The 24,934-nt window shown below is 39.2% G+C and overlaps 1 protein-coding gene across 1 annotated transcript in view; it reads left to right on the top strand.

The window, feature by feature from the left end:
* Positions 1 to 12,817, top strand: part of VNN1 (vanin 1) — a 34,377-nt gene extending 21,560 nt beyond the window's left edge. The window contains exons 4-7 of the mRNA XM_001102153.5: positions 40 to 331; positions 767 to 1,128; positions 9,137 to 9,307; positions 10,332 to 12,817. Of these exons, the coding sequence (XP_001102153.3) occupies positions 40 to 331; positions 767 to 1,128; positions 9,137 to 9,307; positions 10,332 to 10,514 (1,008 nt within the window). The 3' untranslated portion in view covers positions 10,515 to 12,817. The remainder of the gene's footprint in view (positions 1 to 39; positions 332 to 766; positions 1,129 to 9,136; positions 9,308 to 10,331) is intronic.
* Positions 12,818 to 24,934: the final 12,117 nt, after the last annotated feature.

Below are 24,934 nucleotides of genomic sequence, written 5' to 3'. Positions count from 1 at the left end.
AAAAGAATTTTTTTTCTCTTTCCCTTCTGTTTATTGCAGCAAAACCTTTTCATGGGTGAAGAGCAATTCAATGTTCCCAAGGAGCCTGAGATCGTGACTTTCAATACCAGCTTTGGAAGTTTTGGCATTTTCACATGCTTTGATATACTCTTCCATGATCCTGCTGTTACCTTGGTGAAAGATTTCCACGTGGACACCATACTATTCCCAACAGCTTGGATGAATGTTTTGCCACATTTGTCAGCTGTTGAATTCCATTCAGCTTGGGCTATGGGCATGAGGGTCAATTTCCTTGCATCCAACATACATTACCCCTCAAAGAATATGACAGGTAATGTGTGATCTTAAAGATATGCAGGCTGATGTAATCAGAAAAAAAAAAAAAAACCATGTTTTTCTAGCTAATGCATACTCCTTAATACAATGTTTTCCAGCTCTTAATTTTTGAACATCTAGTTGTTAATATGCTATAGAATCAATCTCAGTCTAAATTGTTTTGTAGATTTATTTGGTTTTATTTATCTTGATTTTTTTTCCAAAATATATGACTTCTTACATACATCTCTCCTTTCTTGGCTTCTTGGTGTCATACTTTAACTGATTTCCTCTCACTTCTCTGTCTTTATCAGCATGTTTTACTGAAATTAATAAAACATATAACTTAGAGAGAGTAAAATGTGAATATGAGTTTAAAATAGTAATAACAATCATGAAATCCCTTTTTACTTTCCCATTTCAAATGATATTTTCAATTTATTACTTCCAGGAAGTGGCATCTATGCACCCAGTTCTTCAAGAGCATTTCATTACGATATGAAGACAGAAGAGGGAAAACTCCTCCTCTCACAACTGGAATCCCACCCATCCCACTCTGTAGTTGTGAATTGGACTTCCTATGCCAGCAGTATAGAACCGCTCTCGCCAGGAAACCAGGAATTTAAGGGCACTGTCTTTTTCGATGAATTCACTTTCGTGAAGCTCGCAAAAGTTGCAGGAAATTACACAGTTTGTCAGAAAGCTCTCTGCTGTCATCTAAGCTACAAGATGTCTGACAACCTAGCAGATGAAGTGTATGCCCTGGGGGCATTTGATGGACTGCACACTGTGGAAGGGCGCTATTATCTACAGGTAATATTTTGATGTCAGAAGAGTTACTGGATAAAATAAAGACACTCAGTTAAATATACATTTTAGATAAATAATGAATGATTTTTTAGTATACGCATATCCCGCTTTTGGTGATTTATGCATCCTAAAACTTTTGTTGTTTACCTGAAATTAAACTTGAGCTGGGAAGCCTATAAATATAGGCTAAATTTATTTGCTACATCTTTTTTTTTTTTTTTTTTGAGACAGAGTCTCACTCTGTTGCCCAAGCTGGAGTGCAGTGGCACACAATTCTCATGACTCAGCCTCCCAAGTAGCTGGGACTATAGGCAAGCGCCACCATGCCTGGCTAATTTTTTTTTTTTGTATTTTAGTAGAGACTGGGTTTCACCATATTGGCCAGGGTGGTCTTGAACTCCCTGAGCTCAGGCGATCCGCCCACCTTAGCCTCCCAAAGTATTGAGACTACAGGGATGAGCCACCAAGCCTGGCCTATTTGCTAAATCTTGAAATCTTAGATGTCAGTTAGATGTCAGTTCGATTTTAAGCTGATTGGGGAAAGGCAGAACATTTACTTGCAGTAGCAGTATTAAAAATAAATATTTAAATTACAGATAATTATAACAGTTCATTGAAAACCTGTTTTATTTCCTCCTGAACAAATTAAACCATTTTCCCTATATGTTCACAAATGCCTATCTTGCTTTATAAAGAGTTTGACGCTAAGTGTATCCTGGACATGAATGGAGTTGACCACCAAGATTGTTCAATGGAATGATTTATTGCTGCAAAGATCCAATCTCTCACGCTCACAAGTGGCCTCCATGGTCCTCTAATTCTACTCTTCTCTTCCTTGGTCTGGCCCTCATCTTATCTCACTTAACAGAGCTTCCTGTTGACAGTCTGACAATCTCAGCTCCATCCAGTCAGTTCCCTACACTGTCGTTACAGAAATCACAAAAAGCTGTTTTTGATTATAATACTGTCTGGCTTAAAATTCTTCACTGACTTCTAATTGACAAATCAAATTTCTTAACATGAAAGATACACGAAGTCTAGATGTGTGGTCCCTTCCTATTCTCCATCCTCTAATTTCACTTCTACTTACATATATCCTGGTCTTTTGCAATATTGAGATATTTTCCTATTTCCTATTTGCTAGCACCTGCAGAACCTCGAGGTGTTTGCACAGATTGTTTGGTCCTTTATCCATGGCAAGCCCCACCTACTCATTTTCATAGCACTTTTCAGGTGTTATCTTCACCAAGGAGCCTGCCTGGATATTTCCCAAGGAGCTACTCCTACCTCCCCAGCTGAGTTAAGTACCTCCTTTGTGTGCTCCTAGAACACCATATGCTTAGCTTTATCAAAGACATACTATGTCATAGTATTCACATACTTATTTGAGACTGAGAACCCTTTGAGTGCTGAAATTATGCCAACTGCACAGTATTTTGTTTGCTCTATGATAACTACTCTATCAATACTTGTTCATTTTAGCAAGTGAAGGCCTACTATATGCCAGGTATTTATTTAGTGTTAATGATATGAAGATAAATAAGCATAGATTCTCCTCTTGAGGAATTAGTAATGGAGAAAGACATTTGAACAGATAATTTCAGCATAGGTTGGCATGTGATAGTCCGTAGAATGCACATTTTGCTGCAGGAGTACTAAAGAGCTCCACTTAGATTAATTTGGGAATGCAGGGAAGTTTCTGGAGCTGATGCTATTATCCAGGTGAAAAAGAGGAGGAGGGAATTCTTTGTGGTGTGAAGAGCATGAACAAGGGTGTGGATGCAGGCAGGAGCAGGGTCTGCAGGGAAAATCAAGCAGATCAGTGCTACTAAGGCATAGCTTGAGAAGCTGGGGTTGGTGGGAAATAAGCCTGGGGGCAACATCCTGTCCTGCAGGATCTTACCGAGCACACTTAAGTTTCAGCCTTTATTCTGCGGGTGATGGTCAGCTGGTGGAAGTGGTCCAGTGAGGGAATGATGTGGTCAGATCTGCCTTTGAGTGTATCATTTTTACTACTCTGTAGATGATGGAACAAAGACCCCAAAGACTAGATTATTAAAATAGTCTTATTAAGGGTCTGGACCAAGATTGTGTTTGTCGGAATAAAAGCAAATCATGGAGTCTAGAAATATTTAGAAAACGGAACTCAGTGGCTAATTTGATGTGGAACAGGAAAGCAGAATGAAGAGTCCGGAATGTGGCAGGTTTCTGGCAAGAATGGCTGGGTGGGTGAGATGCCTCTGACAGATTAGGAGGCAAGAGAGGAGCAGACTGGTTGATAGTGGGTAGAGGCTGAGTTCAGTTATAGATACGGTGGTTTTGAAGTCGTTATGAGACATTCAGCTGGACATAGCCAGTTGGCTGTTGAATACTTTGGTGTGATGCTTAATGGAGGTACTAGAATTAGAAATATTGTTTCGAGAATCAGCAAGATACAAGGGGCGATTAAGCACGCAAGAGTGAATGACACTGCAAAGGAGACTGTACTGACAATAAAGAACTATTGACAAGGTAGAACCTTTAGGAGCTTCAGTATTTGGGGCAGGAAAGGACAGAGGACAAGAAACCTGCAAATACAATTGAGAAATAAAAGATAATTTAAAAAGAGAACATCTGGTAGATGCAAGGAAGTAGAGACTCTTGGAAGAAGGAAATCGGGAGGTGTATTAATGCAATACGTTGACCATTATTAGCATTTTTGAGTATAATTTTGGCAGAATTTTCTGAGCTCGTAATGATAGGATGATGGGCAGATTATATTGGGTTGAAAAGTCAAAGGGAAGTGAATGCATTTTTTTCCCCAAGAAGTCTTATCTGAGACAAGAAGAAGAGAAGCAAGACAAGGGCTTAACAGAGACTCATGGTCAGGAGAAATGTGTGTGTGTGTGTGTGTGTGTGTGTGTATATGTTTCTCAACAAATGAGAGAGCCTTGATTGCCTTTGTAGGTCTAGGAGAAAGAGCTACAAAAGAAAAAATATATAAAATATGAGAGGAATCAGGCCAGGTGCGATGGCCTGTAATCCCAGCACTTTGGGAGGTCAAGGCGGGCAGATCACCTGAGATCAGGAGTTTGTGACCAGCCTGTCCAACATGGTGAAACCCTGTCTCTACTAAAAATACAAAAATTAGCCAGGCATGGTGGCAGGCACCTGCAATCCCAGCTACTTGGGAGGTCGAGGCGGGAGAATTGCTTGATCCTGGGAGACGGAGGTTGCAGTGAGCTGATATTGTGCCACTGCACTCCAGCCTAGGCAAAAGAGTGAGACTCTGTCTCAAAATAAAATAAAATAAAATAAAATATAGGAGGAATCAATACTCCTACTCAGTGTTCCAAGGTGCTGGAGGAAAGGGGGAAAAATAGTATCATGAACACAGGTACAAAATGTCTAACAAGTGGAAATTAAATGAATTATATGGTATATTATGGTATATTATATGGTATATTATATGGTATATTAACATATGTAGCCTTATATATGTGACATACATGTGGTATTATATTGCTATATAAATTTTTATAATTGAAGTATAAATTGTGATGTATTATTTTTAAGTTTAAAAAGGTTGGTCACAAAACAAGAGGGTAATAATCTCTTAGCTTTTCTTCCCTCCTTTTCCTTCCTGCCTCCTCTACGTTTTCCTACCTTTTTGCCTCCCCCAGAGTCTCGGCTCTTCCTAAAGAGAGTTGTGGGAAGTTCTTTCTTAGTGTTGTGAGGTAGGTTAGCTTTGTCAAGTGAAACCAAGCTTTCTGTTTATCTTGCTAGACGGTGATATTCCATTTAAATGATTGGTACCAGTTATGTTTTGGAATCTTTCTATTTAAAGATAATAATACGTATTACTTGATATTACCAGCAGAATCTGGGAAAATACCCAGAATCAAGCATATTAATATATCTATTGGAAAACTTGGGACTATTCACCTTAAATAGCTTGAATAAAAATGTTATAGCCTTATGTTAATTCAAGTTAGGTCTTAAGGCCAATGTGCCAGTGGGTTACAAAAATCCTTTATTTTCAGAGGATTTTGGATTTTGGTATTGAAGATAAGGAATTTTGGTATAATATTATATTTATAATTTTTCATAGTCTAACTGTGATGATACATTATGCTTGAAAAATCTTGATTATCACCAAAAGCCACCTCCAATCCAAGTGAAGAGAAACAAAGAGAGGTAAAAGTGAAATAAACCCCTATCTTGCTACACAGATTTTCTAAGCATTCTATAGTGAATATGCATAATTTTGTTTATATCAATATGTCATTGCAAACTTATTGCTTTTATATTTTTTCTTTGTTTTTCCTAAAGTTATTAATTGCCTTATTTTTTAAAATTTAGTTAATTTTCTTTGACTTTTTGTTTTTTGTTTTTTTGGTTTTTTTTTGAGGCGGAGTCTTGCTCTGTTGCCCAGGCTGGAGTGCGGTGGCGCGATCTCGGCTCACTGCAAGCTCCGCCTCCCGGGTTCCCGCCATTCTCCTGCCTCAGCCTCCCGAGTAGCTGGGACTACAGGCGCCGCCACCACGCCCGGCTAATTTTTTTGTATTTTTAGTGGAGACGGGGTTTCATTGTGTTAGCCAGGATGGTCTCGATCTCCTGACCTCGTGATCCGCCCGTCTCGGCCTCCCAAAGTGCTGGGATTACAGGCTTGAGCCACCGCGCCCGGCCTGACTTTTTGTTAAAACCCCATATCTTCCAACGGCATCTCAGAATAATTTTCCCACAATATCATTTTCATAAGATTATCTAGAGCTAAAAATAATAACCTTTCTCTGCACTGGTTTCCCTCTAGTCCTTCTGCACAGCTGTCATATAGAGATTTCCTTAACTGTCATCCTAGGAATGCTCTCTTAGCTATTTCCTTGCTTTGGGTTCTCTGTTTTTCTCCTTCTACCTTTATCTGTTCCTTTCTTCTGTTGGAGTCAACACTGTCTAGTTACATTGCTCTAATCTGAACTGGCTGCTCTCCATGCCTTGTACATGATAGGAGTCATCCTGGAATCTCCCTTTATCCTCGTGGTGAAGATTTTCTTTTTTTACCACTTCCCGGTGTGGATTTCCTGTTTTCTGTTCCCCATCTTCCTTGTTTGGGGCTTGTGCCCTCTTTGTTGTTGTTAACAGTTTCTGGAAAGAGAGTGATTGTGATGCAAGATTTTTGAGACTTACCAGTCTGAAAGTGCCTTTCCTCTTAAATTTAGTTAAGTATTTCCCTGGGCATGGAATTCAAAGGTGGTTATAACTTTTCTTCAGGATTGTGAATGTATTATATCCTCACATCTTATGTTGCTATTGAGAATTCTGAAGTTCTTCTGATTCTTGATTCTCTGTATGTGTATTCCTCATTCTGCACCTTCCCCAGAATGCATGCAGAGTTTCTTCCTTTCCATTTTCTTTTTCTCTTTTTCTGAAACTCTTATTATTGGGATCTTTTGCCTCTTGGATTGGTGCTCTAATTTTCCGACATTTTCTCTGCTATTTTTTACTACTTTATTTTTTCCCTCTACTTTCTGAGAGATTTCCTCCTCTTGATCTTCCAAATCATGTACTGAATCTTTTATTTTTGTTAACATGTTCGTAATTTCCAAGAACTCTTTTTTCTTGTCTTCTGAGTTTTACTTTTTCTTCAACACTTGTTTTTTTGTGCATATATTATTTCTTCTTCTCTCTCTGAGGCTATTTAGAAAACTTTTTATTGAATCTCTTTCCCCCTGCTTCCTTTAAGTTGCTTTTATCTGCTTTTTTATTTGCTTTTTCATGCAATAAGTTTTTCTCACATATCTGGTAACTCTTGGGGATTATCAAAAACTCATAGAAAATTCTGAGCATGTGAGTAACACTTGCCAATTTTGAGCTTCATGATAGAATGACCTAGCTGGACCTTTTGCTGGGGGGAAAATTTAAGGTAAGTGTCTTTAGAGACTTCCTCTTGGGATGGTCATGTCTCGCAGTTTTCAAGATTCTTCTAATTTCCTTCTTGAATCAGTTGTCTAGTTTAGGAAATAAAAATACAGGATCTCCAGGTAAATTTGAAGTTCAGATAAGCTTTTTTTTTTTTTTTTTTTTTTTTTTGGTTGAGATAGTCTCTCTCTGTTGCCAAGGCTGGAATGCAATGGCATGATCTCCACTCACTGCAACCTCTGCCTTCTGGGTTCAAACAATTCTCCTGCCTCAACCTCCCAAGCAGCTGGGATTAGAGGTGCATGCCACCACACCCAGTTAATTTTTTATATGTCTGGTACAGATGGGGTTTCACCATGTTGGCCAGGCTGGTCTCGAACTCTTGAACTCAAGTGATCCACCTGCCTCGGCCTCCCAAAGTGCTGGGATTACAGGCGGGAGTCACTGCTCGCAGCCCAGATAAACATCTTTTTTTTTTTTTTTTTAAAGTGTAAGAATGTCTCATTCAATATTTAAGACATACTTATACTAAAAAATTATTTGTTGTGTATCTGAACTTCAAATTTAACTGGGAGTCTTGCCCTGTGTTTTGCCTGGCAACCCTATTCCTGAAAGATAAATCCCTGCTGGCAGCATTAGGGAGCCAAGTGGGGAAAATGGCCTTGCAAGGTGTGGGTGGGGGTTGAGGGGGAACGTTTTCAACATTCAGTATTATTTATTCAGGTAATTCCCTTCAACTGTGTCTCTTAAACTTTCATCTAAAGAACATCCACTTTACACCCTCTGGAAATACTGTCAGTTATTTACTGGAGTAGGGGAGGATCAGTTACCAAATTTTTTGGAGGACTCAGTATGCAAGGCATCCTTCACAACTTTCTGCTCATTTTTTTTTCCTTTGACTGCCACAACTTTACTCCTAGCTCTAGGTACAGAGCGGTCCCAGTGATTAAATCTTTGAGTACTTTGCAGTGTAGATAGGGTTGATTCTTGGCTCTTTCTACTGTTAGTTTAGGTCTTGGCTTTCTTAGGTCTGCTAAATCAGTTACTACTTTTTCTATCAACATCCTAGTTTTTAAAACTGTGCTGTGGTCTATCCTATTTTCCTATCTTTGTGGGCTAAAAAATTAGTGTTCTTTTTGAAGGATTGTAGAAAATAAAATTGAAGCATGTGTTCATTCTACCTTTACCTGAAAGTTACTTCTATCCCATCTTAATACACTTGCACTGAAGTGATTACTTTCCACCTGCAAAGTAGAAACAATGAGACCAGTTAGTGGCTACTGCTTTAGTCAAGCAAGAAATGAAGGTAACTTGGAATATGCCGTACAGATGAATATGGATTTCCTTTTGGAAACTTTTCATCTGCATGGTGAGATGACTCACATACTTAGATTTTATATTCAATGGCTACATATTATAGTGGAAAAAAAACTTAATGGAGAAGTGTTTCAGTTCTTGCACAGATATAGAGGATATGACTTTTCCAGATTACAGGGGTTGCCTCTAGGTCAACGCTGGGGTTCATTACAACTCTGAAGTTCTTTTATTGTGTGAAACAGGCAAAAAGATAAGATTTACACAGGTGCCTAAATTAAACTTTTAAACACATTTTAAATTCTTGATAATTAAAATCATTAGTAACTTGAGAATATTGAAGATATAATTGTTCATGGCTATAGGCCAAGGATCTGATTGCTTTTATGTGGCTAATCTTTTTGACAGTGAATTGCAGGAGGCACTGGGGCTTAAAGTCCTTTATTTTTATTATTAGTTGTATTAATTATTCCATAATAAGCTGGATGACTCTAATGAAGAAGTAACATTATTTTACCAAATAAAGTGGCATAGGCATTTTTCCAGATTAAGAGAGTATTTCAGTTGACTTTCTCATTTTTTTTAAGAGCATCTAGCATTTTATTTAATTATTTAATTCTATTTTTATCTTTAAAATTTACCCTAGCTTTATTGTCATTAACGAATGAAAATTATATATCTTTACAGTATATGATGTGATATTTTGATATGTGTATACACCATGAAATGATTAAATCAAGCAAATTAACAAATCCCACATGACTTTCTTATGACTTACTGGTTTTCATGACTTCCCTAGATTTGTACCTTGTTGAAGTGTAAAACGACTAATTTAAAAACTTGCGGTGACTCAGTTGAAACAGCTTCTACCAGGTTTGAAATGTTCTCCCTCAGTGGCACTTTCGGAACCCAGTATGTCTTTCCTGAGGTGTTGCTGAGTGAAAATCAGCTTGCACCTGGAGAATTTCAGGTAAGAATCTTTGAATATTGCCAATTAGTTTCACATAAGAGGAAGCACTTTTTGATATAAAAACCTGCTCAAGTGCTTACAAATATCATAAAAATTTCCATTTGGAAAGTGCCAGATTGTCCTTGGGGATCATGAAGGACATTGAGCAGGCTGCTTTCTTGACTGGGAATTCTTAACATAGTAATTAGTGTGTCTTTGAGAATAAAAAGATATATATCTTATTTTGGGGATTATAGGGAGTTTAAGGTCTTCCACATAGAAAGAAGATTCAACGAGAGTAGTTTCAGAACCAGTCCCACTGGAGCCCATTAGGATACTGGGAAATGACGGCCTAGGGAAGTTGAAAGGAGTCCCTCTCATCGAGTGAGTCAAGGCTCTGTGTGACGGTAGAAGGAAAAGAGACAAAGAAAAGCTGAAAAAGAGAGAATTCGACAGTGGCTGATGTTGGCAAAAAAGCAAAAACTTTTTAAAGTTCAGAAAGAATCCCTTGTTGCACATGTGCTCTGCCCAGCCACATTCTTCCGCTGACTTCCTGCAAGTTCTCCTCTCACTTCCCGTCCTTGGTAGAAACCACTGCTGGGGTGAGGGAGGACAACAGAATGATGAGGTGGTTGTAGTGAGCAAGAGACAGGAGATGACAGATGCTCAGTTCAAACCCCTCTTAGTCAATTGCTTCAGGCCATTGTGAGGAGCAATTGTGGGGAGCATTTATTTTGTCTGAGAGGACTAGGTTTCTCTTCTGTATACTGCCAAATCCACTGGTTTGTGTTTATTAACTCTTACGGCGCCTCCACAGGTAAGTAAAGCAGAAGATATTGATTACAGGCATCTCAATAATAAATGAATCAGTGCCAGTTTCATAGCTCCAATTTTTCTCGTACTCGGCAACATTTCAAATTTTTCTGATGCAATAGAATTTGGCCAGCATTTTTGTTTCTTCATTCTGTTATAGTAAATTTTTAAAGTGAGTTATGGGATTGTATAACTTGAATGTAGCCTTTGCCTACTTTTTTGTTTTAATCAGGTGTCAACTGATGGACGCTTGTTTAGTCTGAAGCCAACATCCGGACCTGTCTTAACAGTAACTCTGTTTGGGAGGTTGTATGAGAAAGACTGGGCATCAAATGCTTCATCAGGTCTCAAAGCACAAGCAAGAAGAATAATGCTAATAGTTATAGCACCTATTGTATACTCATTAATTTGGTAGAATATTGACATTTTCTGTTTTTTACTTGGGATAATTTAAAAAATGATGGATAAGAAAAGAAAGATTGTTCTGGGTTAATATTGTTCTCTAGTATAAGTGAATTACTGATTTCTCTTTATTTAGACAAACACACACACACACACACCAGATAATATAAGCTTAATAAATTATCTGTTAATGTAGATTTTATAAAAAACTGTATTTGAACATTGGTCTTTCTTGGAAGTGAGCTAATTATATCAAATAAATATTACAAATCTTTTATGCAGAAGAAATAAAAACCGGGTAAAAAACATATCAGAACTATCATAAAATTTACTTATAAGAAGGCTGCTCTTGTTACCACTTTTATTATAATACGTATCACTTATTCAGCTCTGTTGAAAATTTCCAAAGATTTTATTTGTTTGCTATTTTAGTTTTTCACCTAATCAATGCATTTTGATTCTCTTGTGGTTTGAATAATGTCTCTCAAAAATTTATATGTTGAAGTACCTCAGAATGTGATTGTATTTGGAGACAGGGTCTTTAAAGAGGTAATATAAGGTCATTAGGATGGACCCTAATTCAATATGACTGGTGTTCATAAAAGAAGAGGTGAGTAGGGCACAACAGGCTCAAAGGGAGACCATATGAAGACACAAAGGAAAAACAACTCTTTACAAGCTAAGGAGAGAGGCCCTCAGAATAAACCAACCCTGCTAACACCTTGACCTTGGATTTCCAGCCTCCAAAACTGTGAGAAATACATTTCTGTTGTTTAAGTCACCCAGTTCATGGTACTTTGTTAGGCAGCCCTGGCAAATGAATCAAAGACAATTCCTGTTCCTCTCTCCACCACTACTGTTTTCTACCATAATCTGAAGCTTCAACAAAAGGCTTACCTGGTAAGAATATTCAGCTGGTCTGGGTCCCCAAGACTCCAACAGACACTCTTAGAGAAGGATTGCTGATGGATTGATAGTGAAACCATTAGAACATTGAATTCCTCTGGAATTAGAAAATGAGAGAATCCCATTTTAAGAAATTAGGTATTTAATCTAGCATTATGTGTTCTATTTTAGTAACAGCAGAATCTCTTGACATTACACAATTCAGTGAAACAAAGAACATCATTTAAGCCAAAACATCTCGCAAAGTGACTAATAGAATCTGAGCACTAATATCATAGTACTGTGATGATGGACAATTACATAGCACCAATAGCAGCCATGCACTGTGCAAAGCATGCCTTTCTGCACAGGAGAGCAAGGCACTTGCAGCAGTGATCTATGCCAGCAAAACATCATTTTGAGACAAACATTTTTGTGGCAGATGTTCTTCCTAAAAAGTACTATATCATCCAAGAAATATTTGAGTAAAATCCCTTGTGCTTTTGGGTGACATTAACTGACATTTGCTTTTTTTCAAGACCTAATAGAAAATAAGAAAACCCATAATGTATTTAGAAACAGGAATCCACAGAGCAAGTCTCCATACTCTCATATAATTTCAATGTAAAACAGAAAACATATTGATGTGTTGGTGATAGGCTTGAATTATTAAAAACTTCAAAAGAATTCTAAATGTTTCTTTTCTGCTCAACATTGACAACTGTGGTAGGTCTCCCTTGTGGTGTAATGAATTGCCCCCAAACTAATATCTTAAAACAACAAAGATTTATTACCTTATAGAGTTTCTGAGGGTCAGGATCCGGGACTGGCTTAGTGGAGTTGTTCTGAATTAGGGCCTTTGTAAAGTTGTAGTTAACTTGTCCCCAGGGCTGCCATCATCTCAAGGCTTGGGTAGGGCTGGAAAAAATCTGTTTCTAAGCTCACTCACGGTTGTTGTCAGGCCTCCATTCTGTAGGATGCTAGAAAAACTTTCATAAAATGTCATCTGGCTTCTCCTAGAGCAATGATACTGAGAGAGAAAGCACATGAGAGAAAGAACGAGGGAACTTGGATGTAAGCCACAGTCTTTGAAAACCTAATCACAGAAGTGACATCTCTTCTTTCACACGATATTGGTCACATGGACCAACAATGGCACAATGTGGACAGAATAAACAGAGTTGAGAATATCAGGAGGTGGGGCTTCATGGGGGCCATTCTGGATGCTATCACAGTGAATATATGTATTTATATTTACATATGTATATATTGCAATGTAATTTTAAAAATAGGATTGTTTTCCTTTTCTTTTTGCTGTATGTGATATGTATTTCAAAATACACTCCCAATAGTCATATCTATTAGAAAAGTACTACACTAAAAAACTTTCTATATGTTGTATAATTAAATTAAATAATGTAATAATCTCTACTTTTGGTCAATAGTAAATTTAACTGTTTGCCTTAACTACAGTTTGTGGTAAAACCATCTCCTTTTAATATATACAAAGGACTTTTTTTTTTTTTTTTTTTTTTTTTTTGAGACAGAGTTTCACTCTTGTTGCCCAGGCTGGAATGCAATGGCACGATCTCAGCTCACTGCAACCTCCATCTCCTGGGTTCAAGCGATTCTCCTGCCCGAGCCTCCTGAGTAGCTGGGATTACAGGCTGGGATTACAGGCGTGCTCCACCATGCCTGGCTAATTTTGTATTTTTAGTAGAGATGGGTTTCTCCATGTTGGTCAGGCTGGTCTCGAAATCTGATCTCAGGTGATCTGCCTGTCTAGGCCTCCCAAGGTGCTGGGATTACAGGCGTGACCCACCATGCTCAGCCCATGGGACTTTTGCATTCATTTTTCCGAAGCTTACTTTGTAGGGGAACATACATTAAAAAGTAACATAAAATAAACAGCAAAAGTTCCAGAATTATTAATTCATGAAGTGCAACCACTAGGAAAAAGGGTCTTAAAAACATTACCCTCTTTACCTAATTGATTCTTTGAAGAAACCAATATTCTTTTTCCTAATAATCTATTTTATATACAATATACATCAAAAGTATATAAATACATATGTATATAACAAAAGTGAAAGAAACTGACTCTTAATCACAATGTTCTGAATATCAAGAGGAACACTAAAAAAGTCAACTAGAAAATCAAGTCAACGTCAAAAGCTGTTCTGAAACACATCACTTTGATTTTATACTGAAAGCTGATACCTCGAATTTCCTCTGCTTCGCTGTCCTGTGGTTGTACTGGGCGTGTTCCAAATGTGTCACTTTTATTTTTATTTTTTATTAAAAAAAATAATTTCAATGGTTATTTTAGATTCAGGGGGTACATGTGCAGGTTTGTTACATGGGTATATTAGGTAATGCTGAGGTTTGGGGTACAAATGTCACCCAGGTGATAAGCATAACACCCAATAGGTAGTTTTCAGCCCTTTCCCTCTCCCTGTTTCCCAGCTGTAGTAGCCCCCAGTGTCTGTTGTTGCCATCTTTATGTATACCAAATGTTTAGCTTCCCTTTGAAAGTGAGAATATGCAGTATTTGGTTTTCTGTTCCTGCCTTAACTCGCTTAGGATAATGACCTCCAGCTACATCCATGTTGCTGCAAAATACATGATTTTGTTCTTTTTTATGGCTGTGTAGTATTCTATGGTGTATATGTACCATATTTTCTTTATCTAACCCATCACTGATGGGCTACTATGTTGATTCCATGTCTTTGCTATTGTGAATAGTGCTATCATGAACATACGAGCGCACATGTCTTTTAACAATTTCTTCTCCTTTGGGTATATAGTTAGTAATGCAGTTGCTGGATCAGATGGTAGTTCTGTTTTGAATTCTTTGAGAAATCTCCAAACTGCTTTCCACAGTGGCTGAACTAATTTACATTCCCACCAACAGTACAGAGCTCCCTTTTCTCCACAGCCCCAACAGCAGCTGTTATTTTTGACTTTTTAAATAATAGCTATTCTGACTGGTATGAGATGGTATCTCATTGTGGTTTTGATTTGCATTTCTCTGATAATGAGTAATGTTGAGCATTTGTTCATATCTTTCTTGACTACTTGCATGTCTTCTTTTGAGAAGGATCTGTTCATGTCCTTTGCTCATTTTTAATGGAGTTTTTTGTTGTTGTTGATTCAAGTTCCTTATACATTCTGGATATTAACCTTTATTAGATCTTTGGTCAGATGCAGTTTGCAGGTATTGTCTCCCATTCTGTAGGTTGTCTGTTTACTCTGTTGATAGTTTCTTTTGCTGTGCAGAAGCTCATTAGTTTAATTAGGTTCCACTTGTCAATTTTCTTTTTTGTTGCAATTGCTTTTAAGGTCTTAGCCATAAATTCTTTTCTAAAGCTGATGCCTAGAATGGCATTTCCTACATTTTCATCTAGATTCTTGCAGTTTCCAGGTCTTATGTTTAAATCTTTAATCCATCTTAACAAAATAACCTACAGATTAGTGCTATTTCTACCAAACTACCAAGGTTATTTTTCACAGAATTAGAAAAACTATTTTATAATTCATGTGAACCAGAAAAGAACCCCCAGAGCCAAAGCAAAATCGTAAGCAAAAAACAAAACAAAGACACAAAAACCAACAAAGGCAGCAGCATCACGTTATCCAACTTCAAACTACATTAAGTCCACAGTAACTAAAACATCATGGTACTGATACAAAAACAGACACACAGACCAATGGAACAGAATAGAGAACTCAGAAATAAAGCTGCACACTGATATAGTTTGTATATTTGTCCCCACCCAAATCTCACGTTGAATTGTAATACCCAATGCTGGAGGTGGGGGCCTGGTGGGAGGCATTTGGGTCATGGGGATGCAGCTTTCACAGCTTGGTACTTCTTGGCGATAGTGAGCTCTCACAAGATCTGGTCATTTAAAAGCGTGTGGCAGTCCACCTACTCTCCCTTGCTCCTGCTTTTGCCATGTGAAGCGCCTGCTCCTGCTTCGTCTTCTGTCATGAGTAAAATCTTCCCAAGCCCTCCCCAGAAGCAGATGCTGGCACTGTGCTTCCTGTGCAGTCTGCAGAACCATGAGCCAATAAAACCTCTTTTCATATAAATTACCCAGTCTCTGGCATTTCTTTATAGTAATGCCAAGAACAGTCTAATACACACACCTACAACCATAATTTTTGACCAAGTAGACAAAAATAAGCAATAGGGAAAGGATTCTCTATTCAGTAAATGGTGCTGGGATAACTGGCTAGCCATATGCAGAAGAATGAAACTGGACCCCTACCTTTCACCATAATTTTTGTTTTTGAAAAGATAGTAAAATTCTTAGATGAGGAGAGTATCCTACACTTATAATAATGCTTAGGCAGCATGCTCTAGTGTGCAATGGAATTATTGTTTACAGAAAATGCAAAAACAAATCTATGTTCTAATAATATTCTTACCTATTTGGGGTTTGTGTAATTTAAATGAAACCTAGTGGATAAAAATACTAAGTAAATATGGGACCTAGTAAATCTAAATATCTGTAGCACTTCAAATATGACGATAATGATAACCCAATCTTAAAATACGAGGAAAACACATATAAATTAATAGTGCTGTATTATAATGCTGTTACTGTGTATACAATTTTTATCACGGCAACTTGTAGATTAAACATAAACAAAAGCTGTACCCTTAAAAATTGAGATCTACTGTGTTTTCTTTCTTTCTTTCTTTCTTCCTTTCTTCCTTCCTTCCTTCCTTCCTTCCTTCCTTCCTTCCTTCCTTCCTTCCTTCCTTCCTTCCTTCCTTCCTTCCTTCCTTTCTTTCTTTCTTTCTTTCTTTCTTTCTTTCTTTCTTTCTTTCTTTCTTTTTTTTTTTTTGTGAGATGGAGTCTTGCTCTGTCTCCCAAGCTGGAGTGCAATGGCATGGTCTTGGCTCACTGCAACCTCCGCCTCTTGGGTTCAAACGAGTCTGCTGCCTCAGCCTCCTGAGTAGCTGGGCCTACAAGCGTGTGCCACCACACCCAGCTAATTTTTTGTATTTTTAGTAGAGATGGGGTTTCACCATGTTAGCCAGGATGGTCTCGATCTCCTGACTGTGATCTGCCTGCCTTGGCCTCCCAAAGTGTCGGGATTACAGGCATGAACCACCATGCCCAGCAGAGATCTACTATTTATCCAGAGTTCTTAGTGAATCCAAGGAGAGGGTCATGGAAAAGTAACAAGGTCTAACGTGTAACAATGATGAGAGGGAAGGAGTAAAGAAAAGGGGAGGGGAGAACTAATGAGAGTTCTCCATAATAAAATAAAAATCTGGCACTTTCAAATACTAAATATGAAGTTTCTTAAATTGGCAAGGCAGGGGAACATGTGCACACACAGATATACATGTACTGGTGGCCACACACACAGGCCAAAGCATGTTTGGGGAACCACATTTGGACACAGATGCAGACTAAAATGTGAGTCAGCTGTGTTTCTACTTCTAGAAAAGTGCTATGACAGAGGCTGGGAGCGGTGGCTCACACCTGTAATCCCAACACTTTGGGAGGCTGAGGTGGGCAGATCAAGAGGTCAGGAGATTGAGACCATCCTGGCTAACATGGTGAAAACCCGTCTCTACTAAAAATACAAAAAAATTAGCTGGGCGTGGTGGCGGGTGCCTGTAGTCCCATCTACTCAAGAGGCTGAGGCAGGAGACTGGTGTGAACCTGGGAGGCAGAGCTTGCAGTGTCACACTCCAGCCTGGGCGACAGAGCGAGACTCCATCTCAAAAAAAAAAAAAAAAAAAAAGAAAGAAAGAAAAGTGCTATGACAGAAAAGTTTGCTTGGGTGTGGTGCTATCAGACAGGAAACAAACTATATATCCCTTCAAAAGCCAGCCTTCAAAAATGCCCTCATATAGGGAAATGCATCTGGCTTGTGGTAGAGGGTTGACTTCTGCTCAACAGTGATGTCCAGGTGATAATCTCATTCTCCTCTAGCCTCCAAGCATCTCAGGAGTATCTGTCTGTTATAGTTTTTTTCTATTCATAGCTCAGTACAGTTGACCCTTGAGCAATGCAGGTTTGAACTGCACACATCCACTTATATGTAGATTTTTTCTTTTTTTTTCTTTTTTTTTTTTTTTTGAGACGGAGTCTCGCTCTGTCACCCAGGCTGGAGTGCAGTGGCCGGATCTCAGCTCACTGCAAGCTCCGCCTCCCGGGTTCACGCCATTCTCCGGCCTCAGCCTCCCAAGTAGCTGGGACTACAGGCGCCCGCCACCTCGCCCGGCTAGTTTTTTTTGTATTTCTTAATAGAGACGGGGTTTCACCGTGTTAGCCAGGATGGTCTCGATCTCCTGACCTCGTGATCCGCCCGTCTCGGCCTCCCAAAGTGCTGGGATTACAGCCTTGAGCCACCGCGCCCGGCCATGTAGATTTTTTCAATAAATATATTGAAAAATATTTTGGAGATCTGTGACAATTTGAAAAATCTTGCAGACAAACCCCATAGACTAGAAATATTGAAAAAATTAAGAAAAAGATAAGTCATGAAAGCATACAATATATGTTATCATTTTATCATTTATTGCCATAAAATATATACAAATCTATTATATAAAGGCAAAATTTATCAGAATACACATGCACTTACAGACCGTACATAATCCCATTTGCAATGAAGAGAAATGTAAGATGCAGTATTAAGTCATTGTAAAGATTTTATGTGTAAAGATGAAGTATTAAGTCATTACCACATAAAATTTACTGTAGTATTATGTATTGTACTACTGTGAAAATGTTATTGCCCCTTCCTGTTGCTACTGTGGTGAGCTCAAGTGTTGCAAGACTCTGCTTCACGCCCTGTGACAATAATCGTCTTTGCATGAGCAGTTCCTCTTCAGTAAATTGGGGATTGCAGCAAAAAGTGATTCTGGAGTTCTTGTGTATTTTTCATTGTGTTTAGTGCAATACCACAAACCTTGAGTAACACCATGGGACCCATAGGAAGTGCCACTAGTGATGGTGGAAATGCTTCCAAGAAGCAGAAAAAAGTCACAACATTACAAGAAAAAGTTGAATTGCTTGATACGGACCATAGATTGTGGTCTACAGCTGCAGGTGTCCCCATTTCAGACAGACAATTGTATTTTCTATTTTTTATGGCTTTCTTAATACCATTTTTCCTTTAACTTACTTTATTGTAAGAATACAGCAAATGATACAATATGTGCATATACAATATGTGTTAATCAATCATTTATGTTATTGGTAATGCTTCTGGTCAACCGTAGGCTATTCGTAGTTAAATCTGTGGGGAGTCAAAAATTAGATTTGGATTTTTAACTCTGTGACAGATGGGCACCCCTAACACCCACATTATTCAAGAGTCAACTGTACTTGTCAAATTTCCATAGTCAGGTGTGAAGACTTTGGAACTTTCCTAATCCTGGACTGTGGTTTCAATTTAACCTTAGAGAATTTGGGCTTACTGGAGTCGTTCATTTTTGGGGCACAGAGGCTAGAGAGAGGAAGATTTCTCTGGTCTGGCTCATACCCCACAAATCTTCAATAATTGCAGGATCAACAGGACACCGTGTCTGGTGGTGTGCAGACAAGAACACACTAGACTAATAAGGCTTTCTTGCAGTTCTGAGACAGGACATTGGGATGAGTGGAGCCCAGGTGCCAGGACCAGGATAGAAGGGCCAGCCGAGCAGCTGACGGGAGTTCAGGAATGTGGTCTATGATCATGATAACCTAGTGTGAACCTTCGTGAGGAATGGTTTTGTCCCAGAAGGTGGGACCAGAGAATGCTCAGTGGGGTACCATTAGACTGACTCTTCATCCAGCTTTTGGTCCTTTTCTTTATTCTTTACTAAATGCATCTTTGTGATGACAGGAGAGCTTCAAAGCGTTCTCCAACAGAGACTTAGGGAGCCAGCAGAGGCGAGGGAAAGGAGATAACGTGGGCATCAGCTCAGGACATTTTCTCCATCTCAATTCACTCTTTTTTGTTTATTTATCTCAAAAAATGCCAAACTTCCCCAAAAAATGCTGTGGTATTTTCATCCTTCTTTTGCTAAAAGTATTCACTTTCAAGTGAATGGAGAAAACAAGGGAGAGGAAAAGCTTCTTTTATCTCTACAAATACATCTGTATAAAAATTTAAAAAAATAAAAAACACAGAACTTTGAGGTTCCTAGAGCACTCAGTCCTTGGAGAGGGTTCCAGTTGCCCGAGTCCGTTGGTGTAGTGAAGGATGCTCTCACTGGCTCTAAACCCCTGGTCTTGCAAAATATTCAACATTGCAAAAAGGAAAGAAAAAGATCAATTGTGAAGTACAAAAATGCCCCCACAGTATTCCATGACCCCCTTGCCCTAACATTCTGGAAGCAAAGCAAGCTCCACCTTCCACACCCTCAAAAGGATGGCTGCTCTTTTCCTATGCTGGGCCAACCCCTCAGTACCCTGCTCAGTGCCTTCTACCACACCTGTGTAGTGGCCCTAACAAGAGTTATTGTGTTTGTTTTAAATATACTTGTAGTGTGTTTTAGTGTTGCTGAGGTATAACAATAACATGCACTTTTCAAGTACCTACTAAAACCAGGAACTTTCTCACACAAAACAATCTTGTTAAGGAAGCACTATTTATTTCATTTTAAAAGGATAATGCTTGATACATATACACAACAGAATACTATGCACCCATAAAAAAGAACAAAATCATGTCCTATGCAGTAACATGGAAGGAGCTGGAGGCCATTATCCCAAGTGAGTAAGAAGAGAAAACCAAATACCACCTGTTCTCACTTATAAACAGGATCTAAATATCGGTTACTCATGGACATAAAGATGAGAACCACAGACACCAGGAACTACTGGAGGGGAGAGAAGGGAGGGGGCAAGGGTTGAAAAGCTAACTATTGGGTGCTATGTTCACCACCCAGGTGATGGGATCATTTGTACTGGAAACCTCAGTGTAACACAATATACCCCATGTCACAACCCTGCACGTGTACCCCCTGAAACTAAAAAACAAAATTTGAAACTGTTTACAAAATAAAAAAAACTAAAGCACAACATTCGGACTTACAGAGGCAAAGGTTATGGTCCCCTACTTATAACATTTTGACTTACAAATTTTCAACTTACAATGATGCAAAAGTCATATACATTTAGTAGAAAGTGTACTTTAAATTTTGAATTTTGATCTTTTCTTGGGCTAGCGATATGTGGTATGATATTCTCTCATGATGCTGGACAGTGGCAGCGAGCTGAGCCGCAGCTCCCAGTCAGCCACGTGATCACAACAGTAAAACATTGATACCATACTCCACAGTGTATTCAATACATTACACGAGCTCTTCAACACTTTATTATAGGCTTTGTATTAGACTATCTTTCCCAACTACAGGGTAATGTTAAGTATTCTGAGCATATTTATGGTAGGCTAGGCTAAGCTATCATGTTTGGTAGGTTACGTGTATTAAATACTTTCTCGACTTAAAGATATTTTCAACTTATTATGGGTTTATTGGAACGTAGCCCAATAAATTGTAATATATGCATCTGTAATATGCATATACTCAAGGTTAGCCAATAAGTGGTTGAGCTGGGATAAAAGGTAATTGTAAGCCAATACCACCTGTTCCTTCAAGGACAACGCTAACATAAGACTATACATTCCCTATCCTTTCCATGGATCTGAAGGCAATTTTTTTTATCTTTATCTTCTCGCCTTATTAATACTTTGTTTATAATGCTTTATAGTTTTTACAAGACATTTTAAACATACATTTTACATATTTCACAAGGTAGGCACATTTTTCTCCATTCTGCATTAGAGAGCAGTGTGTCACGTTCAAAGTTCCTAACTTATATGTATCAAATCCTCAAACCAGAATAATTTAACTTCATGCTTACTGCTTTCCCTACCACTTTATGTTGCTAGTATTTTCTTACTAGCAACTACCTGAACGCTACCCTGTGCTTCTTGAAGAGCTCATTGTCAAGCCTATTTACGTTCTGGACATTGATTTATTGTTTAACGATTATTAAAGCCAAATTTATATTGCAGCCTTAGCTTTTAAGAGAGACATACCACATTCCTCAAAGTCAATCTTGTAGCTTTAACAGCACAGAATTCGATACAATGCAGTGTGAGGGTTAAGGTGAAAGTACACAATTAATATTTAAACATATATGTGGAAGGCCATCATAATGTGCCCGGAATTGGTGGGTTCTTGGTCTTGCTGGCTTCAAGAATGAAGCAGCAGACCCTCGTGGTGAGTGGTACAGTTCTTAAAGATGGTATGTCCGGAGTTTGTTCCTTCAGATGTTCAGATGTCTCTGGCTTCTTTCTTCTGGTAGGTTCCAGGTCTCACTAACAGGAGTGAAGTTGCAGACCTTTGTGGTGAGTGTTACAGCTTTTAAAGGCAGTACGTCTGGAGTTGTTCATTCTTTCTGGTGGGTTATGCGGTCTCAGTAGCTTCAGGAGTGAAGCTGCACACCTCTGCGGTGAGCGTTACAGCTCACAAAGTCAGCGTGGACCCAAAGAGTAAACGGCAGCAAGATTTACTGCAAACAGCAAAACAACAGCGCTTCGGAAAAATGACCCACACGAGTTGCCGCGGGCTGGTAGCCTGCTTTTATTCCCTCATCTGACTCCACCTACATCCTGATGATTGGTCTATTTTACAGAGAGCTAATTGGTCCATTTTACAGAGAGCTGATTGGTCTATTTTGACAGCATGCTGATTGGTACATTTATAATCCTCTAGCTAGACGTAAAAGTTCTCCAAGTCCCCACTAGGTTAGTTAGATACAGAGTACTAATTGGTGTGTTTACAAACCTTGAGCTAGACACAGAGTACTGATTGGTGTATTTACAATCATTGAGCTAGACACAGAGTGCTGATTGGTGCGTTTACGATCCCTTAGTTAGACATAAAAGTTCCCCAAGTCCTCACCAGACTCAGGAGCCCAGCTGGCTTCACCCAGTGGATTCCTCACCAGGGCTGCAGGCAAGCTGCACTGCTCAGCTCCTGGTTGGTTGATGGGGACCCAGCCAGGGGGCAGCACTTGTCGGGAAGGCGCTGGCCACGTGAGAGCCCACGGCCATGTGACAGCCCACCACCAGGGGGTGGGGCTCGGATATGGCGGGCTGCAGGTCCTAAGCCCTGCCCCACAGGGAGGCAGCTGAGGACTGGCGAGAATTTGAGTGCAGTGCCAGCGGGCCAGCACTGCTGGGGGACCCAGGGCAACCTCCGCAGCTGCTGGCCTGGGTGCTTAGCCCGTCACTGCCCTGGGCCTGCAGCGCCGGCCGGTTGGCTGCTTCGAGTGTGGGCCCCCAGCCCCTGCGCCCGCGGGAACTCGTGCTGGCCCTCGAGCGCCACGCGCAGCCCCAGTTCCCGCGGCGCCTCTCCCTCCACACCTCAGGGCAAGCAGAGGGAGCCGGCTCCGGTCTCGGCCAGCCCGGAGAGGAGCTCCCACAGTTCAGTGGCAAGCTGAAGGGCTTCTCAAGCCCCTCCAAAGTGGATGCCGAGGCCGAGGAGGCGCGGAGCATGAGGGCTGCTAACACGTTGTCACCCCTCAATAATTAATCATGTCTGTTGACGTGGTGTGGAGAATAAGAATTTTCCTTGGGACATTGAGAGAAGACTGGCAACATAAAGAGAATTTTTCTGGCATGGAAAGTAAGTTTAAAGGGATCAATGAAAATACATAAACAGAAGAGTGAGCTCTTTTAATCTCGCCATTTTGAAATTCTGTTTGGTGGTCCAGTTATAGAAATACAGCAAAGGTGCTTATCAGCATGAAAAGCTATTTAATCATCCACACTTCCTGGAAACTTTGGACTCCTGCCAAAGCAAATAGGACCCAGGTGTCACCATGGTAGCAGATTACCTGATAAATAGTTAATGTTTGGACAGTATGCGTTCTAGACATGTTGATTGGATAAACTTTGAGATATAAAAAATATTAGAATCAGAAATTCTGTTTTAATAGATTATGATGTTGATTTAATGAAATTGGTTTTGAACCAGTTGACTTTTTTTCTTCCTGTTTTTGGTAAAATTTTGTTTTGCGCCATTAAATAGAACTAACCATGGGTTTGTTATCTCAATATTAGTAAAAATTAATTCAAAAGCCTGCTGTCATGTGTACCTAGCTAGTACTGGAAAACTAGCTTTTGTGGACATGAATTATAAAAGCATTGTGGTAAGAAAATAAAATCTGATAGCCTGACAATAACTTCCTAAATACACACATATAATTTAATCTTACTGGAAATAAATATGTGGAAATTATCTTCAGAAACTGCTGATAAAATGTTATACTATTTTTATAGATTAAGACAATTACAAATACTATTTTGAAAACGTTTTGAAATTAATGTTACTATGTTGTCTCATCTGCTTAGCATTTAATTAATAGTAGTCTACCCATTCATTCATAGACAGGTGTTAAGTAAAGTTCTCATTCATGTAGTAGCCTCATGTAGTTTCCCTCTCTAGGTATTTTAAGGATCTGTGAGAGAAATCAGCAAAAGAGATGGGAAACCCTTTAATTTAAATTATTATTATTATTATTTTTTCTTTTTGAGACAGGGTCTAGCTTTGTCACCCAGGCTGAAGTGCAGTGGTGTGAACACTGCTCACTGCAGCCTCGACTTTCTGGGCTCAAGTGATCCTCACACCTTACCCTCCCAACTAGCTGGGACTATAGGCATACACCACAAAAAACGCAGCTAATTTTTGTATTTTTTATAGAGGTGGTGTTTCACCATGTTGCCCAGGCTGGTCTTGAACTCCTGAGCTCCAGCGATCCACTGGCCTTGGCCTCCCAAAGTGAAGGGATTACAAATGTAAGCCACCACACCTAGCCTGATTTAATTTTTATTTGCAAATTCTTGGTAGTGGTTAGGAGCTAGAACTCAAGTCAGACAAATCTGGAATCAAATTCTACAGCTGCTTCTTAGTAGTAACTGATTTAATTTTCAGTTCCCTTTTTTTTTTTGGTAAAGTAATGGTTAAAAATAATATCATTTAGAGGTACTGTAAGAATAAACGTGGGATTTCATGTAATTCCCTTGGCCTAGAGACTAGTACAGGGTTAGTCAAAGATCTTCCTCCTCCCCTTCCTTCCTTCTTTTTTTTCCTTCTCTTCCTCTTCTTTATTTTCTTTCCATGTTTCCTCTCCCTCCTCCTCCTCTCCTTTGCCCCTCCTCTTCCTTCCTCCCCTCCTCCTTCTCTTCCTCTTGTTTATTCTTCTTCTTTGTTACTTGTTACTTTGTTATTACTGACAATTGCCAAGCTTAGGCTGCACTTGCACACGCAGTATGTTCAGGCTCTGCCGTCAAGAGTTCCCAAGATGCACAACAAGGGTCTGAGTAACACATGGTGGAAAATCTGCTATTGTAGATTGTTCTAGTTTCTTCCAAGCAAAGGCAAAGTTTGTTTCATGCTGGGTCACTCCCTTCTGGAGCATTTTGGGAGGAGGAAGGAAGGCTAAAAATCCACATCTTACAAAAATTTGTAGAAGGCTGCCCTCTACAGGTACATATAAATATAATATCTGGGTA

The sequence above is a fragment of the Macaca mulatta genome, chromosome 4 (assembly GCF_049350105.2).
Source record: "Macaca mulatta isolate MMU2019108-1 chromosome 4, T2T-MMU8v2.0, whole genome shotgun sequence".
NCBI lineage: Eukaryota > Metazoa > Chordata > Mammalia > Primates > Cercopithecidae > Macaca > Macaca mulatta.
Note: the sequence above shows the minus strand (reverse complement) of the source record. Positions and strands in the feature narration are given on the sequence as shown.